At 49.2% G+C, this 23,698-nt stretch overlaps 1 protein-coding gene and 1 long non-coding RNA gene across 2 annotated transcripts; one reads left to right on the top strand and one right to left on the bottom strand.

Annotated features, from left to right (window-relative positions):
• The first annotated feature begins 1,452 nt into the window (after positions 1-1,452).
• On the top strand, positions 1,453-9,263 carry LOC145537633 (uncharacterized). The gene is made up of 4 exons (XR_014076405.1): positions 1,453-1,533; positions 2,645-2,831; positions 3,219-3,282; positions 9,109-9,263. It is a non-coding gene; the product is annotated as an uncharacterized LOC145537633 (long non-coding RNA).
• A 1,281-nt stretch (positions 9,264-10,544) lies between these two features.
• On the bottom strand, positions 10,545-12,316 carry NEUROG3 (neurogenin 3). Its single transcript, XM_081547373.1, has 2 exons — positions 12,060-12,316; positions 10,545-11,897 (listed from the first exon to the last, which is right to left on the bottom strand). Exon 2 carries the CDS (start codon positions 11,894-11,896, stop codon positions 11,249-11,251), a length of 648 nt encoding a protein of 215 aa, XP_081403499.1. The 5' UTR covers position 11,897; positions 12,060-12,316; the 3' UTR covers positions 10,545-11,248.
• Positions 12,317-23,698: the final 11,382 nt, after the last annotated feature.

Here is a 23,698-nt window from a genome sequence, read left to right as displayed (position 1 = left end):
GAGGCATGGGCACATGCATGCACACACATATACATGCAATGTTAAGGTAGGTGTGTTGATACCTGCTCATAATTGGGACCAGCTGCCAAAAGGCCAGAAAGCCTAAAGCTACAAGAAGAGAAGAGGGGTGGTGCCTGGGCCTTGCTGGCCCAGGGGTGTGTGGTGCAGAGCTGAACAGGTTTGTGAGTGGCAGAGACTGGAGGCTGTCAGCACTGATGCCAAGCTCACTGCTGAGGTCTGTGTTCTCAGAGTCTGGTGCCAGGCAGAAAGTGGTAGTGACAAGCCTCTTGCCTCTAGGCCAGGAGACAGCATCAAGAGACTGGATGTTGGAAGCCAAGAGCTGACTTCCTGCCAGACTAAATGCCAAGCACTTGTATAATTTCATTTAATCCTGCCAGTTACCCTCTGAAGTGTCACTGCATCCTTTTATAGTTGAGGAAACTGAAGCTCAGAGACATTAGGTTACTGGCTGAAGGTCACACAGCTGGGAAAGAGCAGATCTGGGATTTGAACCTAGAGGGTCTGTCTTCAGAGCAGCTCTCAGCTGCTACACTCTATTATTACATTTACACTGAACAGAAAACGAACAAAATCTAACACTGGGGAAGGATTTATGTTGAAATTGTATGATGTGTCAGGTTTGCTTCAAAATAATCCACAGAGGTAGTGCTGAGTGAAGTGAGTAGTTATGTGAGTGAAATACAGCTGCCTTTGAGTCAATCACTGTTGAATTTGGGTGATGGATACATGAGAATTCATTATACACTTCTATTTGTAATTTCTTCATAATACATTTTACTGGTTCTGGGTTCTACCTCGCCTTTACCATCGCTGGATAACCTTGAACATGCTGCTAAACCTCTGTATGCCTCTGTTTTCCCGCTGGCCTTGTCCCATCTATTTCCAACTCATTGCAGGACTGCAATTATGTTTAATTTATGCCCATGGATTAAGAAGTGTGGAACCTGGATCTGCTGAGACACAACCCCCCCTATTTAAGGACAGCCATGGACCCCTTCTAACTGAACATCATTCTTTGCTTCTCACTTTCAAGAAAGAAAAATTATGGAAGAGTTGCCTTTGTGCTTGATCTGTGTTGGGAATCCTGGAGTGGAAAATGAAATGTGTGTGTGTGCATGTGTGTGTGCGTGTGCGTGTGTGTGTGTGTGTGTGTGTATGGTTGGGGTATGGACAGTACACTGTTCACTCCACCTGTGTGGGTCTCCTCTTCTCTTCCAAGTCGCCACCTGTTTATTCCTCGTTCAAAAGGAGCATAGGGGCCCCAAGCAGGAGGGTGGTACTCAGACCCTGGGGGAAGCAAATGAGGCTCTGGGCCTCCCAAACACTGAGGATGATAAATGGGGTCCAAGTCTTTCAGGCTTCATTATAGAGTCACCATGGGTTTGCCCAAACCATGGCAACCAATTCAAGCAATGATTAACCTAATAAAGCAGAGGCAAAGGGGAAAAAGATGCATTCAAGACCTCAAGTCAGGCCCTGGTTCTCTAGAGGCAGTAAATTTTCCTTCAGTGGGTACGGTGTCCAGGCTCCAGACGTCCTAAATCTCTGCCTCTGGGAGTGGGGGTGGGGAGGCCTGTGAAAGCATAAATGGATGTCAGAGATCAGCTGTGGTGGCTCCAGTGCTCACTTGGTGGTGCCCCTCCTCGGCCCTTCTTGGAAACAGGCCCAGCACTGGAGGACAGGGAGGCATCTGCTTTAGCCCCCGGATTAAATCACCTAGGCTTTCTTCTGAATTCTGATCTATTGGTCCTAGGGAGGTGTATGTATGTGACTGTGTGCATGCACACTTGTCATCTGTCTGCCTATCTCTGGGGTGTGGAGGGCAGGCAGCAAAGATTCTGCTACTGCCTCTGTGATGGGCACCCCCTAATATGGACCCCTGTGATCCCTGCCTCCTGGTATCCATGCCCTTGTGCAGTTCCCTCCCCTTAGCTGTTGGCTGGATTTAGTCATTTCTAGTGAATAGAATGTGGCAGAGGTGATGAGATGTCACTTGTGAGACTGTTGTTTTTGTTGTTCAATCAGTGGTCATGTCCGTCTCTTTATGACCCCATGAACTGCAGCACTCCAGGCTTCCCTGTCCTTCACCATCTCCTGGAGCTTGCTCAAACTCATGTCTGTTGAGTTGGTGATGCCATCCAACCACCTTGTCCTCTGTTGCCCTCTTCTCCTCCTGCTTTCAATCTTTCCCAGCATCAGGGTCTTTTCCAATGAGTCAGTTCTTCACATCAGGTGGTCAAAGTATTGGAGCTTCAGTTTCAGTATCAGTCCTTCTAATGAATATTCATGATTGATTTCCTTTAGGATTGACTGATTTGATTTTCTTGCTGTCCAAGGGACTCTCAAGAGTCTTCTTCAGCACCACAGTTCAAAAACATCAGCTCTTAGGTGCTCAACATTCTTTACGGTCCAACTCTCATATCGGTACATGACTGGAAAAAACAGAGCTTTGACAATATAGACCTTTGTCAGCAAAGTAATGTCTCTGCTTTGTAATAGGCCATCTAGGTTTGTCATAGATCTTCTTCTAAGGAACAAAATTAGGTTACAAAAAGGTTAGCTTACAAAAGACCATGCCTTCTGTCTTGAGTGTCCCCTTATCTCTTGTTTGTTTGCACTGAAGGAAGCCAGTTTCCATGTTGTGAGCTGACCTATGGAGAGGGCCTCATGGCAAGGAACTGAGGAAGGCTTTTAGTCCAAAGTCACTGAAGAACTGTGGCCCTCAGTCCAATGGCTCTTAAGGAATTAAGTCCTGCTAACAGTCACATGAGTGAGCTTGGAAGTGGATCTGGCCCCAGCAAAGCCGTCAGGTAAGACCACATTCTTGGCTGACACCCTGACTGCAGCTTCATGGGACACTTTGAGCCAGAGTCACCTGTCTAAGGTATACCTGGAATCCTTACCTACAGAAGACCCACATAATAAATGTTTCTTGTTTTAAGTAGTAGAGTTTGGGGTAATTTGTTATGCAGCAATAGATAACTAGTCCAAAGGGGTAGTATAGCCGGTGATGATGTTAGGATAGCAGGGGCATAAGTTTGTCTCCATAATTAACATGCTTATGGGCTTGGGCAAGTCATATAACTTCTCTCTGATTAATGGGGGGAAGTCAGTCCTGGTCCATGCCTTCTTAGTCTTCTCTAGGAATAAGCTATAGATAAGGTGGGTATTATAATGAGGTCTGCTTCAAATTGCAGGCAGGCTCATGAAGTGTATGGACATACCTGCCATCTCATCTGAATCCTCATAAAACTTTGTGAGGTAGGTGAGATTTTCTCCATTTTTATACATAGAGAAATGTTTATATCTGGAGGCTTGGAGACGCTAAGTAACTTTCTCAACTGATGGAATTAGGAAGTGCTGGAATTGAGATAGAAGTCAGGACCATGATCTAATGGACTATCTCAGGAGAGATCTCCCACACTTGACTATCGGAATATTTGCTGGTGATCTCCAAAACAATGATTCTCTTGTGATAACCCAGTCTCACCAAATCACATGTGGCATCTTCTGAAATGAACCCATAGGCAGCCAAAGACAGGTTATTTTGGTGCTGAGGAGGGTATGAGGGAGGAGAGGCAACAGGTCTCTGTATAATTTATTAATTTATTCATTCACTTATTCAACAAATATTCATGACCTTTATATAGCAGCCAGTCGGGGAAGGAATGAAATTTCTAAACAAATAATTGAAATATCTTTCATTCAGTCAATTTACTGACTCATTGAAAGTGAAAGCAAAAATATTCACTGCTCAGTCATGTCTGACTCTTTTTGACCCCATGAATTGTAGCCCACCAGGCTCCTGCATGGAAGTATATACACTACCATATGTAAGATAGATAGCCAACGGAAATTTGCTGTATGACTCAGGGATCTCAAATTGGGGCTCTTTAACAACCTAGAGGGGTGGGAAAGGGTGGGAGATGGGAGAGAGGTTCAAGAGGAAGAGGACATATGTACACCTATGGCTAATTCCTGTTGATATATGGCAGAAATCAAACAAATATTGTAAAGCAATCATCAATCAATAAATTGATAAATTTATTTTCAATAAATAAATATAATTTAGGAAAAAAGAAATACTGGAGTTGGTAGCCATTCCCTTCTCCAGGGTTCTTCCCGACCCAGTGATCAAACCCAGGTCTCCTACATTGCAGGCAGATTCTTTACTGTCTGAGTCAGCAGGGAAGCCCTACTGACTCAATAATTCATTTTAAAAACATATGGCATATGGTTAGATTAAGTACTCATTGGAGACATGAAGGATACTTCCTTTTGTCAGGAGGGCACAAAAGAGCAAACAGATAATTACAAATGCTACCAGGAAAGTTCAAGGATATTCATATGCACAGGATATTATGGGAGCAGGAGCAATGAGGGAGAAATAGTTCAGAGAAAGATTCTGGAAACAGGTGATATCCACACTGGAAATTTGGGAAGTGGGGAATGAAGGTTTGGGCAGACAGAGCACTGTGGGGAAAAAGGGTCGGAGGGGTTCTGACTGTGTGTGAGGGGAAGACTTCAAGCAGGTCAGTATTCCTGGAGGGTAAATGCCAAGGCAAAGTAGGCATTGTGAAAAAGAGGCTGTTGCAGCAGGACTCTAGTCATAAACATAAGTGATTCACAATGATAAAAAGAAATAATAGCATATATAATCCAACTTAATCCTGACAACAGTCCTGGAGACTGTTGCTGGAGGCTGCTCACTCACCCTTTCTTTACTTCTTCCTGGCACATAGCCCCTAGTCCAGTTAAATGAGGGAATATGATCATGTATTCCTAGAGGAGTGTGAGCATAGGTGAAACATGCTATTATACCTCTGAGTCTAACCTTTAAGACTGTGAGTGAGGTTCCCCCATGACTTATTTCCTGTTCCCACTGGCTCAAACCCATGGCAATGAGCCTCAACCATGGATGGCAAGCTTCTGAGGGAGGAAGAAGATGGAAGGAATGTAGGTCCCTGAATGATGTCACAGAGCAGAGCTGTCCACCCACATGGAATGCTCACCTCAGAATGAATTATTAGTGAGTCTGTCATAGCACCCTGGCTTTACTCTAAACTCTATCAAGGAATGTTATAGTGGGAAGGACAAGTCAGTAGGATTTAAGGATTAATTAATTTAAGGATTAATTGGTTGTGGGTAGAAAGAGAGAAGGGTCAAGACCAACCCTGTGCTTAGTCTCTCAGTCATGTCCAACTCTTTGTGACCCCATGGACTGCAGCCCACCAGGATACTGTGTCCATGAGGATTCTCCAGGGAAGAATACTGGAGTGGGTTGCCATGCCCTCCAGGGGATCTTCCCAACCCAGGGATCGAACCCATGCCTCCTGCATTCCAAGTGGATTCTTTACTGTCTGAGCCACCAGGGAAGCCCAAAACCAACCCTAGATTTTGAGTATGTATGACTGGATGATGCTAGTTAGTGAGATCAGGAACAAGAGGCAACATTAGTTTGGAGTTACAGGAGAGTAATTCTATTTTGGACATGTCTCATTTGGGGTGCCCAAGTAACATCTGGATATATAATCATGAAGCACAGGAAGGGTAGATCACATCTGGGGAGGGTCACAGGGAAGGGGTGGGTGGCCCTTGGCCTTTATGCTAACTTGCACTGCACAGGAATGCAGAAGAAATTCAAATTGATACAAAAGCAACCTCCCTACCCCCACCCCCCACCCCCTGAAAAAGCCCTGGGAGAATGAGAAGAATTTGAAACAAATGAAGATGATTATAATAATAATAATTATTATTATTGTAATAACCATTCATGGCAGCTTAATGTGCACTAAAAGCAAGCACATTTAATCAACTCAATTAAATGGCTACTATTTATTGTCCCAAATCTGCAGGTGAGGACAATGGGCCTTAGGGAGGCAAAGGGGTATAATTGAAAACCACCAGTTAGTGGCAATACCGGGCTTTGAACTAATGTCTGTGTGATCTGAATTATTCCTAACCACTCTACCATTAGTGTGTGTGTTTGGAGGACTTCCTTGTGCCTTTGTTCTTGGAATAACTAAAACTTCATTTTAACCCAAAGAATGAGACCCCTTTTTTATATATTTAAGAAATATATTAAAGCATCTTATCACAAAGATAGAAACACATACAAATTAGAAACATGCAACCATCTTCCACAGTCGAGTTAAAATGTTATATATATACATATATATTTTCCTGTTTTCATAGCTGAAAACTTCAGATCTTATGCCAAACTCACCCACCCTAAATATTTAATTTGTTCTTTCTGAAATTATCCAGGCCAGAAAATAACCAAAATACAAGCTATTATATAAGGAAAGTACAAAGTTAAAAAAGAATATGTGTGGAAAATGCCCCTTTTCTACCCCTCAATCAAAGGCAAACAATGGCTCTTTGCTATTGCTTAACGTAGATTGTCTTCAAAAACTATTTAAGTGCAAAGTTCCAAACCAGTTTTCCCAGTTAGGGCTGCTGCATCCTAAACTTCCAATGTTGTTTCACTTCAGAGCTCTTAGATCTCCTCATCTGGCAATTCAACTCTAACTCCATCATTTATAAGGGAGAATGTTTTGGACTAGCTAAGAAAAGTGCTTTTCTGGAGTCACACAGTGAGTTAGTAGCAACAGAGTCCACACTTTTCGCACCACATCAAGGAAGCCAACAGGTTTCTGGGTCTACATGTCCACAGGGATTCCCTAGGGACTCGGGCCTGGAAACATGAGCAGAAGCAGTAGGTAGGTGGTTTTCCTTATCAAGAACGCCATGTTCCTTGGAATGCCTCTCGCTCTGAAACAACGCAGTCATTTCAGCACCATGGCCAGGGGCACGCCGCTTTTTTTTTTTTTTTCCCCAGGACCTCAGTGCCCGACCAAGTTAGCCTTGCAGATGCTCTCTCTGACCACGTTGGTCCTAGGATCCCAGAAACAGAGGGGTACACAGCAGCCTGTGAATCTCACTATCATTCCAGAGGGTAGTCAAAGCGTAAGGGAAGCTCTTGATCTTACAAGACTCAGAGGACCCAGCTCAAGCCAGAGCACAAACTACTATAGGTTGTGTTGGCACAGAGGAGACGGCTCTAAACTTAGCCTAGAGCCAGGGTCATGCTTTTGGTTTGCTCCAGTAACTCCATCAGTGACTTAGGGCTTTGGGCAAGTCACCTACTTCCAAGACTTTGGCTTTCTATTTCCATGGGTGTCACCATCCTGCCCTGCCCACCTCACCGACTGTAGGAGGAGCCCTGAGATGAGTGTCCAGCCCCCAAATCTACTACTACCTGTGCTCTTGGCCTTCTAAAGGTGGGGCAAGCAGGCAAGGTTAGCAAGTGTCCCCGCACTGCCCTAGCCCCTTCTAGAGCGCTGGCCGCAGATATGTAAAAGGGGAGGAGCGGGAAAAGAAACACAACAGAGAATACTAATTACATATATGTAAAATGTAATTATAGTATAGTCAGTGTTTATTCTGCAGTACATTCTCAGCCGACCCCCTTTCTTCACTGTTCCACTGGACCAAACGTCTCTTTCCCACTGCTTTCGGTTGCAGGGGCCTATAACTCCATCTATCGCAAGCACAGCCTTCTCTTAGGTTCCCAGAAACCGAGTGAAAGGGTATTAGAGACTCTCTCCAGCTTCTCGTGTGTATCAGCTGAGGCTCAGAGACCCGTTCAAGGTCACACAGCTGGGCAGAGTGGCCCGTGGATGAGAGGTGGAGCAGAGTATGCCTGTGGGGTCGCGTGCTCCCTTGGCCTCACTTGCCTTTGTGCCAGCCCAGCGGCCAGGCTCCCAGACATTAGCATTCCAATGGCCCTGGGAAGCTTTGTCCTCCAACTACAGCCAGCTTGGGGATGGGGTGGGATGGAGGCAGGGCACCATAAATCTACCTGCTTGTGTGTGGGGATGGGATAGGGTGGGGTGACCGCAAGATTCATGTGCTGTTTTTCTGGAAGCCAGGGCTCAGACAAAGGCAGAACGGCGGGGGGTGGGGGTGGGGAACACTCTTTCAACTAGAGCATCTTTCCTGACCCCACTTGGGACCCTGTCCGGGTTTGAGGGAGCTGGGGCACAGAAAACGACCTCAGACCACAGGAGGCTCCACACTCACTGCAGCTGAGGCATAGTGGTAGGGGGCTTCTAGCTGAGATCCAGAGCAGCCTGACTGGTTTTAAAAGCTGGTGAATGCAAAATACCTGTGGATGGGTAAGGGTGTGGTGGTGATGATGCTGGGCTTGTGTTTGCCACCCAGAAATGTTTCCTAAACCCTTCTTGATGTGGGGATCTTTGAAAAAAAGGGTGAGGTTTCCCATCTCAAGATGATTTCTTTCACTGTGATGGAGCTCATCCTTGGTAAGGAGCCCTAAACCTTCCTCCACTTCCTCCTGACTTGGAGAGTTCAGCTGACAGCTCTGGGGGTTCAAATCTGCCCCTACCCAAGGTGACAATCCAGCATCCAAGTTGGTTAAACAGTACTTTTTAAAAAATTTGTAGGTTGGAGGACCAGTCTATGTGCATTGGGTAAATAATAGCTTCTTATTTATTTATTTGCCACTTAATTTATTTAATTGAAGGATAATTCTTTACAGAATTTGTGGTTTTCTGTCAGACATCAACAAGAATCAGCCATAGGTACACCCATGTTCCCTTCCTCCTGAATCTCCCTCCCATCCCCTTCCCCATCCCACCATTCTAGATTGTGAGTGACTAATAGCTTCTTAATGAGCACCCTCACAAGCAGGAGAGGGGCTGGGCAGTGGGTGCCTCCACCCAGAATACAGGGTTAATATTTTCTGCTTCTGAAAGTTGTTCGCACCAAAGGAACCCCCTGCCTGTTTGAACACTGCTCCCCACAGCCTTTCACAGGAAGAAGGATCTTCCTCCTTGAGGACCTCCTCTCCAAATGTTTAGTCCTGGCCCAATATACCGTCTTCTCTGGCAATCCAGCCACAGAGCACAGTCCCACTGCCCTTCCTGTGGCTCCTACCTCCACTCAGCACCAATGTTTTTTCAGCCTTGAGTGATTTTGTCTGTGTACTTGCTATTGTCCCAGGAGGACAGAGATGGACCTTCCTGATTTTTATGTCTGCCCATCTCTCCCCCGACCCCCCAGTGTCCTGTAAGCGGCAGACCCTGCCTTGGTCTGTGCAACTTGGAGCTGCTGACACCTGCCCTGGGTGGTGCCGCAGGTGGAAAATTGGCTGCTGCAGAAGTCATCAATAACCCATTAATCTTCTCCTCCCAGATTAAAGCCATGAAATGAAACTATACCTTTGTTCATTTGTTTGCATTGTCCCCCTTCCCGCCCCCAAATCCAGCCCCTGATAACTAAGACATATCTCCTTCAAGCTATCTTTAGGGACCTTGGAATAGAGGCGAGAGGAAAAGTGCAATTTAAAGTGTTGGGTGGGGGACTCGGTGCATAAGAGATAGATGCAAAAGACATTAACCCCTGCAAAGCCACCACCTTTGTGCTCTAACACTGGAAAGCAACCTATTCTATGACTCCTAGTCCCTGCCTCTGACATGTACACCCCATTGGTGTTGGCCTGCTTCTTCCCTGGGCACCGTGGGCCAATCCAAGGAGGCCTCTGCGGTTCAACTCATAGGGTAGGATGCCTACCCTCTGTGGGCTCTTGAGCTCAAACCTGCTTCCCGGACATCCTGGGACATCTTGGAAGCTAATATAGAGCTGCTCCAGCAGTGCTTTGGGGACTTTCAGTGTCACTGTGCGTCAGCCCTACTCTACCTTGGAGGTAATAGAGAACACGTGGCTGGAAACCTTGAATACTTTCTTGGAAAGAATAAGAATTTGTTCAAACAAAGCTGCTGGGTGTTGGGAGGTGTCAGAAGCTATAGCCAGACCCTCCACCTTCTCTGCTCCGTGCCACTGGGTATCACACGTCACAAGGTCTTGTCCCCAGCACCAGAAATGTAAAATGAGCTCTGACATTGTTCTTGGTCTCTAAGCACTCAGGGACGATTCCGAAGATGCTCAGCCTACCAGCGTTTCTGACCCTGCTGCAGGGTTATTATTCCCTCCCTTCCCCAAATGAAACAGTTACTCTAAATCCAAGCTAGTGGCATAACAGAAAGGGCCAGCACCATGTGAGTAGCCCTAGTTGGAGGCTTGTCTTACTCCTAAACCACTTTTTGGAATTAGACAAGTCGCTGCTCCATAAATAAAACAAGGAGGCTGAGCCAATGATTTTTAAGCCTTCCAGTTCTTCCTTTCCAAGTGTGTATAGCTGACTTGCAATCTGCCTGGCCTCCAGCCTAGCACTATAGTTTCTCAGGTCAGGCCTGAGACCCCCAGAAAGTATCTCCTCCCTCTCCTTAGACAGGGCCTCCTCCCCCAACCCGTCACAGTGGCTGGGCCCTCCCCTCCACACAATCAAGTTACCTTACTAAGGCTTCTTGAGAATCGTTTTTTATTGGCTCAAAATCTCACCCACCAGTCCCTAAATAATCTTATGTACAAAATAAAGACTTTTCCCACTGTGAAATCTCATCAATAAATACAAACATAAAACGGGAGAGGCCATATAATTTACCAGACAAAAATTCATTTCAAGAGACATTACATCATTTACAAGCTGATTTTTTTTTTAAGACAAGGGTGCTCCAGTTTGCAGGGTGGTGGTGGAGGCACTCCCCCAGTTGGTCACCTTGCCTCCTGCCCCTGAGAGGGCAATGGCTCCGGAAAAGTGCACAAGGAGAAGGCAGAGCATCGCCTTCATGGATTAAGGCAGAGTAGAGAGGCCCAAACCCCCGGGACTTGACAGGCACTAGAGGAGGTCAGAGGCATCTTTGAAGAAGACAACCTGGGCAACAAGAGCGAGCCCTGAGAGACCAAATATTGGATGAAGTAGCATTGGGGGAAGAGTGGTTAAGAGACAGACAGGCAAATAGACATCAGTGAGGGTAGGATGGGGGAGACAGTGGGTGTCTCCTGCTGTGTAGTGCTACCACGCTCATCTTTTTTGCACGAGATTTTGGGGTGGCCACGGGGAGAGGGCTTAAAATGCGCGGAGCATGCCTTGCCCACTCGTGCAGGCAGCGGCAAAGGGTGTAGCGCAGAAGACCAAGGGATTGAACCTGGCCTGCCACTCTTGGGCGCCTGGGCCCTCAGGGATCAGTGAGCCAGAGGCAGGAGGAGCAAGTAGGTTTGAGAGCCGCCGCTGCGCATCTCCTACAGCCTCCGTCCCCGCCCTTTCTCCCAGGACCCACTGCCCAGCGGCGGACAGGCCCCTTCACAGAAAGTCTGAAAAGGCCAAAGCGCCAGGGTGCAGGCAGCCCGGGGAAACAGGCGCCTGCAGCCCAGGTCGGTCCTCCAGCGAGGCGGCGGGGCTTAGGCTTCCCGCCTGGGAGACCGGGGAATAGAGGGAGCCCCAGTCTCCCGGGGAACCGCCGTCTGGGCTGGCCAGCTCCTCGCAGGGCGGCGCCAGCGGCTCCAGCCCGTAGAGACTGTGGTCCGCTATGCGCAGCGTCTGCGTCAGCGCCCAGATATAATTGTGGGCGAAGCGCAGAGTCTCGATCTTGGTGAGCTTCGCATCGTCCGGAAAGGTGGGCAAGACGCCGCGCAGCGCGTCCAGCGCAGAGTTGAGGTTATGCATCCGATTGCGCTCGCGGTCATTGGCCTTCTTGCGCCGGCTGCGTCGCTGCTTGCTTAGAGCCAACTCACTCTTGGGGCGACTGCGCCCCCCGCGCCGCGCCCGGAGCTTCCTCGAGGCTCCTCGGCAGGCGCCCCCTTCCTTCTCGGGACAGTTCTCCAGCACGCGAGTGGGGCTGGGTGGAGTGGATGCGACGCAGTTCACTTCGTCGTCCGAGGCTCCCGGGAAGCGCTGCTCCGTCTCATGGGTCGCTTGGACAGGGGGCGCACACGAGGGATGAGGCGCCATCCTGCGGCGGGGTAAGAGGTAAGGGTAAAGAGTGTGTCGGTCACCTGGGCGAAGTTCCCAATCCTGGGGCCAGGTGGGAAAAAATGTGAGAGAAAGCCACCTCCTGCAGGGCCAGAGGGCCCGCTTTTCCCTCCTCCCATCGCTCTGTGGCTCCAGGTGTTACCTTGTTGTAGGACACAAAGGTGTAGAGAGTGGTGGGCAGTGAGAGCAACGGTGAGCTGAGCTGGCTTTTCCGTCTGCAAGTGCAGCTGAGAAGCAGGCGCTGCCGCTCGAAAGGTTCTCCGGCCCCAGAGAAGATACGCGTAAAGCGGGATCCAGGGCTTCTCTTGCTCTCTCTTGGCGCAGCTGCGAGACCCTGCGGATTTTCTGAGCCGAAAGTCGTGTGCCCCTGGGCACGCTTTATCTGCTGCGCCCTGGGACAGGAGCGTGCCTGCCCCGCTGCTTCCCGCGCCGCCGTCCAATCAGCGTCCGGGCCAGGGGGCCGCGCCACGTGAGCCCGCTCCGCCCTTCAAGGGTCACAGCTGGATTCCGGACAAAGGGCTAGGGTCGGGGGAGGGGAACGCCGCTCTGTTTGCTCTCTCCCAGCGGGCTCTGTCCCAGCAACTCTCGGTTCCTCAAAGAGCCTCGCCCAGTGAGAAGGGTCTTGTCTAGCTCGCGTCTGGCGGCCTCAAGTCGCTTTGCTCCTATTCTGGTTTTCCTTGGCATCTGTCCAGACCTTTTCTTGGTATCCTGAAGGGGGCTTTGGGAAGTCAATAGGGTGGGTTAGTCCCGTGAGTTATACAAGGGGAAACTGAGGTTCAGAAAGGAGGCAGCTTGCTCCAAATCACTCTGCAAGGACAAGGAGCCAGGTATACTATCAGTTTAGAGAAGTGTCCACTAATTCCTAGTGCCATTCTCCTCTCCTGCACTTTGGGTCAGGTTAGCAATACTCAGAGGGGGTGTTTCACTGACACTCCATTTTGGGAGGGGCAGGGGCGACCACAGAGAGAGATCCTGCCTACCTCCCTGCCACTTAGAGACCTTCACTTTCTGGGGATACCTCCCTGCCACTTAGAGACCTTCACTTTCTGGGGATGCTGAGTGCAGCCCCCCACCCCTCCCCCCAGGCTTTGAGATGACACTGCTCACATTCCTTAGATGTAGGTGCTTAGAACCTCTCCCCTCATCCCCTCACCCACTCGGAAATCTAAGACATTATCTTCGTGCCCCAGAGGCAGCGAATGTCTATGGTGGTACCTCCAGGAAGCATTCGACCACAAACAATTTCAGACAGTACTCTAGGGATCTGATGGGGCATGCGAAGGAAGAGCTCAGATGAGAATGGGTCAGGAGATGGCCTGGAGTTCACAGCAAGCCCCTGTGTCTTTTAAATGCCCCCGGAGTCCTGGTGCTTGCAGAAGCTGATCAACTCTTTCTCTCCTAGTCCTCCTGTCCAATCACAGATGGGCGGGGGCTGTCTGCACTCCCTGGTCCTGTCCTCTTGGCAGAGGTCAGGGAGTGAACACAGGGCAGGGACTCTTCACGGCTCTGGTTAGTGCCATATGGAAAGCTTTCCAAAGGGAGCCTGAACACATCATCCCCCCTTTCCCTACTCATCCCTTTTGTCCCCGCCTGGGACACTCTGTGGTCTTCTGCTTCAGGGTAAGTGTGGCCTGGAGGAGGACACCCTCAAGCTAACCCAGCCTCTCTCTGACCTTTAATGATCTGCCCACTGCAGGCCCAGAGCCCTCAGCCATCCAGTGCCATTCCTGCACCCCGCCCCCCCTCCCCCAGCAGGGCTCCACACTGCTCCTAAGAAGCTGGGAAAACTGGTGTCTGGATTCAGTCTCTGCAAGGCCCAGAAGGCATTACTTTCTAGCAGGTCCAGATACCCTGAGCTGAGCCTCTGGAAGCTGGTAGAGGAGGTCGGATCCTGCAGGGAAACTGAGGGAATGAGGTAAGTCTGCATATCTACCCTAGTGACAGCCAGCCTCTCCTCATTTACCCACTCTGCTTGGAGGGCAGAATTACCTCTGAGGCAGAGAGAGGGTGGATGTGCTTGGGAGCCAGGGAGGGGAGCTCCAGGACTGTGTGGAGATGAAGGTGCTGTGCTCAGGATTTCAGCTGGTGGGCTGTTGGCAGAGGCTCCTTTGCTTGTTGCCTGGGAACTGAAGCTCAGGGCCAGCTCCAGACCAACGAAAGGACCCTGTGGAGACTCCTGAGTTTCACATTTTGCTGCTGCTCCTCCCTTGGGTCACAATTTGCTGCAAATTTGTCTTCTAATTATAAGAAACTGAAGCCCATTTTACAGATGGAAAGTCAAGGTCCAGAAAGGGGAAGTGACTTACTCAAGATCACACAGCAAGTTCTAGCAGAATCACATACATAGAATGCAGGTCCTAAGACTCCTAATCCTAGATTTTCCCTTGCACCTCTTTGTTGCCTCTCTTTGATTGGGGGGAAAATAGAAATTTTTCCAAGGCAGAACTAGACATCCCAAAATATCGAAGATAGAAGGAATGACATGATCAGAGTAGATAAAGGACAGTGGCCCCACCTCCCAGTGCCAATGGGAGCCAGTGTCCAGTCATGTTCTATCTCTCTACTTTCTCACCCTCTATGCCTGCCTTGCTTGATTTCTATCCTGCAAATTAGGAACTGAGAGAGGAAACCCAAAGTGTGCTTCTCTGGGGCTAGGGGACCCAGCCTGGCTCCGAGGAGTGCGCCCTGGCCATAAGGGATCAGAACCCTCCCCCCATGGGCTCCTGGAGGCCTGAAAGTAGCCCACAACTAGGGCTCTCATCCCGCAGTGGCTCTCAGATGATAATCCAAGGCAGGTTTCACCTTGGCTCAGTCTTGCCTCAAGCAGCTCATGGGTAGTGACGAGGACCGCAGGGCAAGCTTTCCGCACCAGGGAAGATTTGGGGGTTATTTGGATACTTTCTTGACTGGGAGAGAATTCTGGCACCCGCTGAGAATGCTTATCTAGCTTCCCCGGCACCATTCCGGGTCCGGGCTCTCCATGGCTTGCGGACCGCCACCACTTTCGCTTTGCGCAAAACAGTCGGGGCGAGGAGCAGCGCGCAGCGGCCGAGGTCAGCGATTTCCGTGCGGAGAACTCTCCGCAGCTCTTCTGCTGGTCAAGAGGGCGGGGCCTGAGGTCGAAGAGTCCTGGGGGATTAGAGATCAAGGATCCACGTTCTCCTTTTCAGCGGAAGAGGACGCACAGGCCCCTCTCCAAAGTTAATTCCTGTCCTTTTGGCGGCGGAGGCGCAGGCTGTGACAACTCAGTGCGCGCTGGCGCTATTTGTGAAAGGACTCTTCCAGCCGGCAGCAGAGCTTGTTCCTGAAGCCCCCGGCGGACCACCGCCTCTAAGACCTTTGGGAACCCCTCGCCCCTCGACTCTCTGAGACCTAGGCCCCCCTGCAGGCTGAGGCGGCCCAGGAACGAGGCGACAGCCTGACGCCTGGACACCGCGGGCAGAATGGAAAAGAAGGAAGGCAGCGGTCCGCCCTGCCGCCTTCCTGTTGGCGAGGGGAATTTTAGCAGTGCCTGGGGGCGCTTTGAGAAACGAGAGGAAGGGAAGGGGTCCACAAGAGGCTGAATAGCTAATGACTTGCCAGAGGAGGGGGCTTCTTTCTCTCGCCTTCGCCTCGACGCTGAAAGAGGGGAAGACAAAAATCTGGCGAGCGAGCTGCCCAGGCCGAGACTGGCCACTTCAAACAGCCCTTCAAACAAAAGGAGACGACGAAAAGAAAGCCCCACCTGTCTCCAGTGTTTGCTAAAATAATAATAAATAGATTTCGTTTAATAAATAATTACAAGAGATTGTAAAGTGGAGTGCTTTGGAAAACATCTACTGCGGGAGTCCCGCAGCCAGCCGTCACCTGCTCCCAAGGCTGGCAACTTTATTGTTAAGCCACCCCCCAACTAGTTTGCCTCTGATAAACTCTCCCTCGTTTTCACAATGACTGTTTACTCATAGTTAGCACAATATTACCTTTGCGGTGATAAACCCAGAGGGGGGAGACCTGGCCCCTGGCCCCTGGGCGCACCTGTCCCAGAAGCTGACACATGGATTTGGCACGGAGCAGGCCTCCCCCCGGGCCTTCCCCCGTGTACATTGGCCCAATTGCCACCCATTTATAACAGGTTGGCTGCAAGGCCTATCTCGGTCCTATTTGTCTTCTTTTATTGAAAGCATATGGTCTCCAGGGGCTCACCAGCCCCATATTTCATCTGCCGGGAGCTGGGGCGCTTCCGCAGGCTGGTGCAGCTCTGCGCGCTGCTCCCCACCCAACGGCTGCTGCACCAGCTGAGAGGATGGCGGAGGTGGGGTGGGGAAAGATAAGGAGGGCTCCCCGTTCGCGTTGGGAGAGAAGCTATTCCCCCAGAGATTCCCCCTCCCCAGCTCTGGGACCTCGTGCGCTCTTGAATGGCGAGCCAGTTCTTTTTCTTGGGTAGGTGAGAGGGCGCCATATGCCACCCCCCAGGGCGCACGAGGGAGCTCCGGCCCAGGGAGTCCTCAAACAAAGAGAAGAGAGGTCTGGGACCTCAGGAGCATCCGAGGTCTTTATTTGCAGATCCCCCTCCCTGCCTAGGGCCGCCTCCCCCGCCAGGCATCCGTAGCTCGCAAGCAGGGCTTGGAAACAAAGTGTCTACATTATCTCCGCCGCCGACAGAGACAGTGAATGCGTGAAAAGGTGCATTGCGCACCAAGACACCTGTTGAAGCGGCGCCTCTTCTCAGCGCCTCTCTCTGTTTTGCCCTCGATCAGGAGGGAGTCGGGGGGGTGGGAGGAGGGAGAGATACTGTGATTTGTGGCGACATATGTTGAGCAGATCGGTGTGTACTCTTCACAGGGACGCATGCACCCTCGCTCCCATACACACCCCGAGAGAAGGAGCAGCTGCTCCCCTTACCTTCTCCCGACATAATACCTGGGCCAGGCGCTTTGGCATAGCCTTTTGAGACTCCAGCTCTCCCCCACCCTCTTTGCCTTCCGCCCCCACCCCCGTCCCAATCTTGGCAGCTCCGCTGTAGGACTTTATTGTCAAATTTAACAGATGCACGTTTGTTCCCAGCGCCTGGGCCTCACACACACACACACACACACATACACACACGCAGCCATCCACAGAAAACGCGACGGATGACACAGATGCGGAGCGCGAAATGTCCATATGCCAGGTTCCGCGCCCGCCTCGGCTGGGGAAACAAACGGGGCTGTGTGATTTTCCCTCCCCAGAAAGGAAGAAATGGGAACCGCCAGGGGGCCGTGAGGCCACCTCTAGGCACCTCCAATTTCGCTCTAGCCCTTTGGCGCGGTGACGCACTGCGCGGCACAGCGCTGGGAGAGTGCAAGGTGTGGAAGCAGAGCTCAGACGCAAAGGCTGCCCTTGGGAGAAGCCGTGAGGGCTGGACCTCTGGCCCTCGCATGACCTCTGGGTTTCCAAAATACAGAGTGGTGCAGACGCCTCCGTCCTCCCGGGATTCCTGGGAGGGAACATCCACCTGAGGCGCGCTAGGACTGGAGGAGTCCGTTGGACACCCTTTGCCTGCCCCCTCCTCTCCTCTGTGGGGGGCGCTCTCCCAGAGGAAGATGAGAAGAGCACTGAGTTGGGGGAGGGGGCCTGTCTCTGACAATAGCCCTCTGCCACCCTGAGCGAATTATTTCACCCGGACCGCAGTTTTCCAGTTTTCCGTCTACTAAAGGAAGAAGTTGTGGAGGAAATACTTTGTAATTTTCAAGTTCTGCAAAATTTAGAAGTCTTGGATAGCAGGGGGCCTTGCGCTGTGAGTGAAGGAAAGCCAGAGAGAGTGCATCTCTCCTGCCTCCACACCCACACTGGTCCTGGACTGAATTTCTGGGTGGATAAGTCTTTCCCCAACAGTTATGGGAAAAGACAGGCACTGAGGGGTGTGGGAGCTCTCTTCTGTTCTATCTTTCAATTCTCAGGGCACAGGCAGCCTTTGGGTGTCTCAGGACACTCAGGCATGCCTGATGATACCAGGCTTTCAGACCTTCATTTCTTCCAGTGCCAAGATGGGACTGGGAAGCTGGGTGGTGGGTGTATGGCTCTTAAGCCCTTTAGCCTCTCCAGGCCAGTTTTTGGAGAAAAATATTCGTCCTCCCACACTCATGGAGTCAATGAACATGAGTTTGAGCAAACTCTGGGAGATAGTGAAGGACAGGGAAGCCTGGCATGCTGCAGTTCATGGGGTTGCAAAGAGCTGAACATGACTTAGGAACTGAACAACAACAGCAACCCACCCTCATTGTGAGCTTAGATGAACTCTGCTCATTTTGAAAAATAGAGATAGCCTCCCTCAGTCTTTCACAAATTGTCTTTATTTTCTGTGCTTTTTTTTTAAGACTGTATGTGGTTCTGACATTTCTGATATTCCCTGGCCCATGGCAGGGGGTAGTCTCCTTTGGTTGAAGTCTCCTTTGTAGAAGCCAGGACTTGTGCTGGCAGGGGAGCCCTCTGCCTGCTGCTCCCTCTGTTCCCCTACCCACCCACCCCAGCGCTGTGGGGATTCTGTCTAAGCAGTGGGAATCTTAGGGTGTCAGAATTGCTGTGAGGTGGGGATGAGGGTACATCGCTTCTTTAGGTCACCATAGATGAAATACTCACCCCCTCCTTCAGATGTCAGGTTGGGAAGGCAGCCTGGTAAAGGGATAGGGTAGAAGGTAGGGAGGGTCAAGGATTAATTCTAGATTAACTCCATGGAGAAGCAACAGAATGTAATACAGTGCAGTTTTCCACAAAGTACTTAATAACATTTGTGTCCATATAGAACCTTGAAGGCAGCAGATTATCTCCTCACTCAACCTGTTGCAGTGCCAGGAAGGGATTTTTTTTGTCCCTGTTTTGCTCCTGAAGCTCAAGGCCATAAGAGTCTGGAACTCCTCTTCCCCATGTCCCCTCCAGCCAGCTGGCAGGGATCCTTCATTTAGTCACCCTCCTGGCCTTTACCCACTGCTCCGACTCGAGGAACTTCATTCTGCCACCCCATGGAGCCCTTTGGAGGTGGGCAGGTCTCAGCCAGGGGTTTGAGGACACAGGAGTTGAAGGGCTTGGGAACAATAAAGAAAGCAAGCCTTCCTTTCTCTCTTGTCTTTGTCTTCCTGTGGCTTCCAGGAGCCTCCCTTAGCTTCCCAGCAACATTGTGGAGGTGGGACCAGGCTTGCAGGATCTTGAGAGTGCAGGTCTTCTTAATTTGTGTGCCCAAGGCACCTCACTTAGCCTGACCGCAGCCCCAGCCCTGCCGAGAAAGCAATAAGCTTCATGTTCCCCCTTGTTTAGATCATAAAGCAGATGGGCCCCAGTTGTTGTTGTTTTTGTTTTTTTTTGATAACATGGCACTATCAGAAAATTATTTTAGGCACACACTTCAAAATATGTTAGCTACTTATAATTCTTCACATATTATGTAAAATATAAAGCATATGCCAATATGATTTATTATAAAGGATAGATGTCTTTCTGTACTAGACAGTACAAGCAGTGGAAAAGAGAATTGATTTGAGCCAGACACTCTGTGTTTCATTTTGGATTTTTGCACCTAGTAGCTGTGTACCTTTGGCGAGTTGACTCAGCTTCTGGGAGCCACCTTCATTTCTGCACCTATAAAATGGGCGTAATAAGAGAGTACCTACGTCATTGGGCTTAAATGATTGGATTCATGTAAAGTGATCAACATTAGCACATAGTGTGTACTCAATCTTTATGAATACAATGTAATATGTATGTTATTAAACATACCTTCAAAGAAATTTGCATCCAAGAAATAACAATACATATATCTAGCCATTCTAATATGTGATTCTCCTCATGCTCCCCTGTCCAGGCAAACCACTTTGAAGCCTCCTGTGTTAAGCAGCTTTGAAGCCTGCTGTGTTTAGCAATTTGTGTAGCAGTATCATCAACAGTGGAGGAGCCTGGTAGGCTACAGTCCATGGGGTCGCTAAGAGTCGGACACGACTGAGCGACTTCACTTTCACTTTTCACTTTCACGCAGTGGAGAAGGAAATGGCAACCCACTCCAGTATTCTTGCCTGGAGAATCCCAGGGATGGTGGAGCCTGGTGGGCTGCCATCTATGGGGTCACACAGAGTTGGACATGACAGAAGCGACTTAGCAGCAGCAGCATCAACAGTTATGACACAGGTTTACATTTGATGGGCACTTTATCACCCATTATTATTTCTCAGCATACCAATGAGGCCACATGGTCAGAGATCTTAGTCCCAATCTATGTAGGAAGAAACTGAGGCTTTAGATAGCTGATGTGCCTCACCCAACGGCACCCAGTTTGTACTGTGGACTCTGAATAAGAATCTAAAAAAAAAAAGAATCTAGGTCTTCTGACCCCAAGGCTGTATCTCATCCTTCCTGGCTCTCCCTTACACTGTGGATCCCACTATGAGCTGGTTTTAAACCCACCCAGTTAGGCTTTTGCAGAACAACTATCAAGGAAAGGGGTGCAGGCTAATCAATGAGCTGGTGGTATGTGCATTCACTCTTGTCTAGCAGAAACCATAGTGGGCTTGAAGGTCCCTGGCATGTGACCTTATTTGGTAGGTGGTACACTTTGCAGATGTAAGTATAGAAGGGAGCACTCCTATGCAGAGCTTCGAGTCTACACAGGAAACTTCAAATCAAATTACTGTCAATGCAATTGCTCAGACACCAAGATGCCCTGGGTCAATTGGGCACAACTTTACCTTTGTCCCATAAATGTTATGAAAGGCCATTATGGGAGGGTAATGGCCAGCTGTTCCCCACAGTCACTGAGGTTAGACTTAGGAGAAGTAGTTTGAATTGAAAAAAAACAACAACAACAGGGATTTAGGTTATTTATGACCTAGGTTAGGTTAGGTTTAGATTATGTCTTCCCTAATACATAAACAAAGCGAGAATCCTCTTCAGTTGAGGTAGAATCCTGTCTGTAAAGACCTCCCTTTCTCTGGCCTAAAATGATTATGCAATCTGCTTAGAGGCAGGGGAATGGACTGGATGACCCCAGGAGACCCTGTCCATCCCCATGGCTTCACCACTGTGACTGTTCAGTTTTGTAGAACGCACTTGGGGAGTCACTTGCCACAGGAGCCTTTCAAGATCATGGGTGGAATTCATTACTGCAATTCTTAACCTGAGTGAATTGGAAGTAATACCAGGTCCATCCTGAAGAATTACAGAACAACAGCACAAACCCATGATGTGCTAGGTGTTGTGAGAAATATCAAGAACCAGAGGGTTAGGCTGAGAAAGACCTTCACTAGTATGTGGTCCCCAGCACTAAGTTGACACATGATTGGGAACTGAAGCTCAGATAGGAAATATGTCTTATCCAAGGTCACACTGCAAGTGTAGCCACATCAGAACCCAAGTCACTTTCCACTATTCTACGATCAGGTCCCAGAGCCCTCCTTGCTCCGTGTTGTTCTCATTTGGGACCCGTCCTTCTCTGCCTGGTGTATGGAGGTCCTTGTCCTGTGTCTCCCGCAGTAGAGGATGAGCTCCCTGAGGACAGGGGCTGTGTCATGTTGAGAATTTAGCAGAGATGTTGTGAATGGTAGGTCTCCAATAGAGACCAGCTTGAGGGCCTCAGACAGGTGAACATTATGTGAGACCTAGACATCTGGGCAGCAGCCGAAGGTTGACAGAATATGGAAGGAGTGGAAGAGGCTGATCAGACTCATACTGCTGTTGTAAACTCTGATACAGGTGGTGGAGCCAAGGCTGTGGAGGTGATGGAAGCAGAGAAGGGGAGGCACACGTTTCCGTTTAAGGACAATCTAGAAGTTGTGTATATTACTTCTGTTTCAGTTTCGATCAGCTAGTGCTTAATCCCAAGGCTCTGTGTAGTTGCAAGGGAGGTTGGGAAATGTTGTCTGAAATCTATTTGACTGTATGCGTAGTTGTAAGTTGGAAACCTATTAACAACAGTCTTTATCATACTTAGTTATTGGAAAAGACGAACTTTTCCTCTTTGGGCTGTGGTAGAGATCCTTAATGTAGTGTCCATTCCCCCAGGCAAGGGGCTCCCAAGGATTGTGAAACCCAGAAGTTGGTAAGCAATGTTCTGTGTGTGCATGCATCCTTCTGAGCAGATTCAGAGTTTCATCAGGTCACCAAGGAGACTTGGCCCAATTCCCCAAACATTAAGAATTAGCTGTCTGAAGGTTGTTGAGAAATTTTGGGCAAGTCACAAAATCTTTTTGTGTGAATAAAGAGCTTGAATAAAGTTCTGGTGAAACAAAATGATGATCTTTAAGTCATTTAGCATATACATACTGAAATCTAAGTGGGCCAAGCACTGTGGTCAGCACTAAGAATAAATCCAGTTATTGTCTCCAGAGCTCAGAGTCCAGTGGTGCGACAGCAGACACCTAGATTAGGAATTACAGAACCTTTCTGTGCCTACTACACCAAATCAGGCCCTCTGGTAGCCCAGAAGTCTGAAAATTTAGCAAGTCCTCCAGGTGCTATTGGGAGAAGGCAATGGCACCCCACTCCAGTACTCTTGCCTGGGAAACCCCATGGACGGAGGAGCCTGGTAGGCTGCAGCTCATGGGGTTGCGAAGAGTCGGACACAACTGAGCGACTTCACTTTCACTTTTCGCTTTCATGCACTGGAGGAGGAAATGGCAACCCATTCCAGCATTCTTGCCAGGAGAATCCCAGGGATGGAGGAGCCTCGTGGGCTGCCGTCTATGGGGTCGCGCAGAGTCGCACACGACTGAAGCGACTTAGCAGCAGCAGCAGCAACCAGGTGCTATTGATACAACGCCAGAGTTGGGTTGAGGCCACAGATGCCTAGTTTATAAACTTTTGATGAGGTCACTGCAGGCAAAGGTACAGGAACCAAGGCTGGGGAGAAGAGTCCTGGGCTCCAGGTTCTAACTCCAGCTCTGTGGAACTGTAGACAGCTCTCTGTAGACTGCTCATCTATCCATGAAGAGGAGGTATATAGACTCTGAAGTAGACTCCGAAGCTAGGTAGGTTTGAATCCATGCTATGGAAGGATCTGAATCTATTTGTAATGTTGGACTAATTACTTAATTTCTCTGGCTTTGATTCATTCATCTAAAAATGGATGCAATCATAGTGCTCACATCCAAGGCTGTTCTTGTTTTAAATGAGATAATAGATGTCTAGCACTTAGAACAGTGCCCAGCTCATAGCAAGAGCAATGCTTTATTGAGGGTTACTGGGTGCTAGCTCCTGGGTCCTGAGCCAGTCTTTGACGGTCCATATTTCACACCCTGGGAAATGCCATGAGGACATTAGAGAAAGTCTGGAGACAAAGGACAAGAGGAAAAGACTAAGAGAAGGCAGAGAGTGATGTTCTGAAATATTAAAATATGCAGTATTTTCAGAGCCATGTCTTAGGGGAAAAGGTTGTTTCTACTTTTCCAGAGGTCTTTCCTGGCATTCCAGCTCCAACATAAATCTCCTGTCTTAGGATACCCATGTTTCTTTGTGTATGATTGAAGGGCTTATGTCATAGAAAAGAAGGTGAGGAGTTAGACACAGGATCATGGCATCCACTGGTTATTCACATGTGGCACCTTTGAGAAGCTGCTGGCTTAACAGAGTGTTGGAATGGGCTCCTGAAGGCACCACTGAGTCATCAAGGATAGAATACCATCCTCCAGAACATAGCATACAGTTTTGTTTGCTTGTTGAAATATAGTTGAAGTACATTATGTTAGTTTCAGGTCTACTATACAGTGATTTGACATTTGAATACACTATGAAGTGATCACCACAAAAAGTCTAGTAACCATCTGTCTCTATACAAAATTATTA

The sequence above is a fragment of the Giraffa tippelskirchi genome, chromosome 2 (assembly GCF_054371585.1).
Source record: "Giraffa tippelskirchi isolate mGirTip1 chromosome 2, T2T-mGirTip1v1.2.pri, whole genome shotgun sequence".
In the NCBI taxonomy this organism is placed as follows: Eukaryota; Metazoa; Chordata; class Mammalia; order Artiodactyla; family Giraffidae; genus Giraffa; species Giraffa tippelskirchi.
Note: the sequence above shows the minus strand (reverse complement) of the source record. Positions and strands in the feature narration are given on the sequence as shown.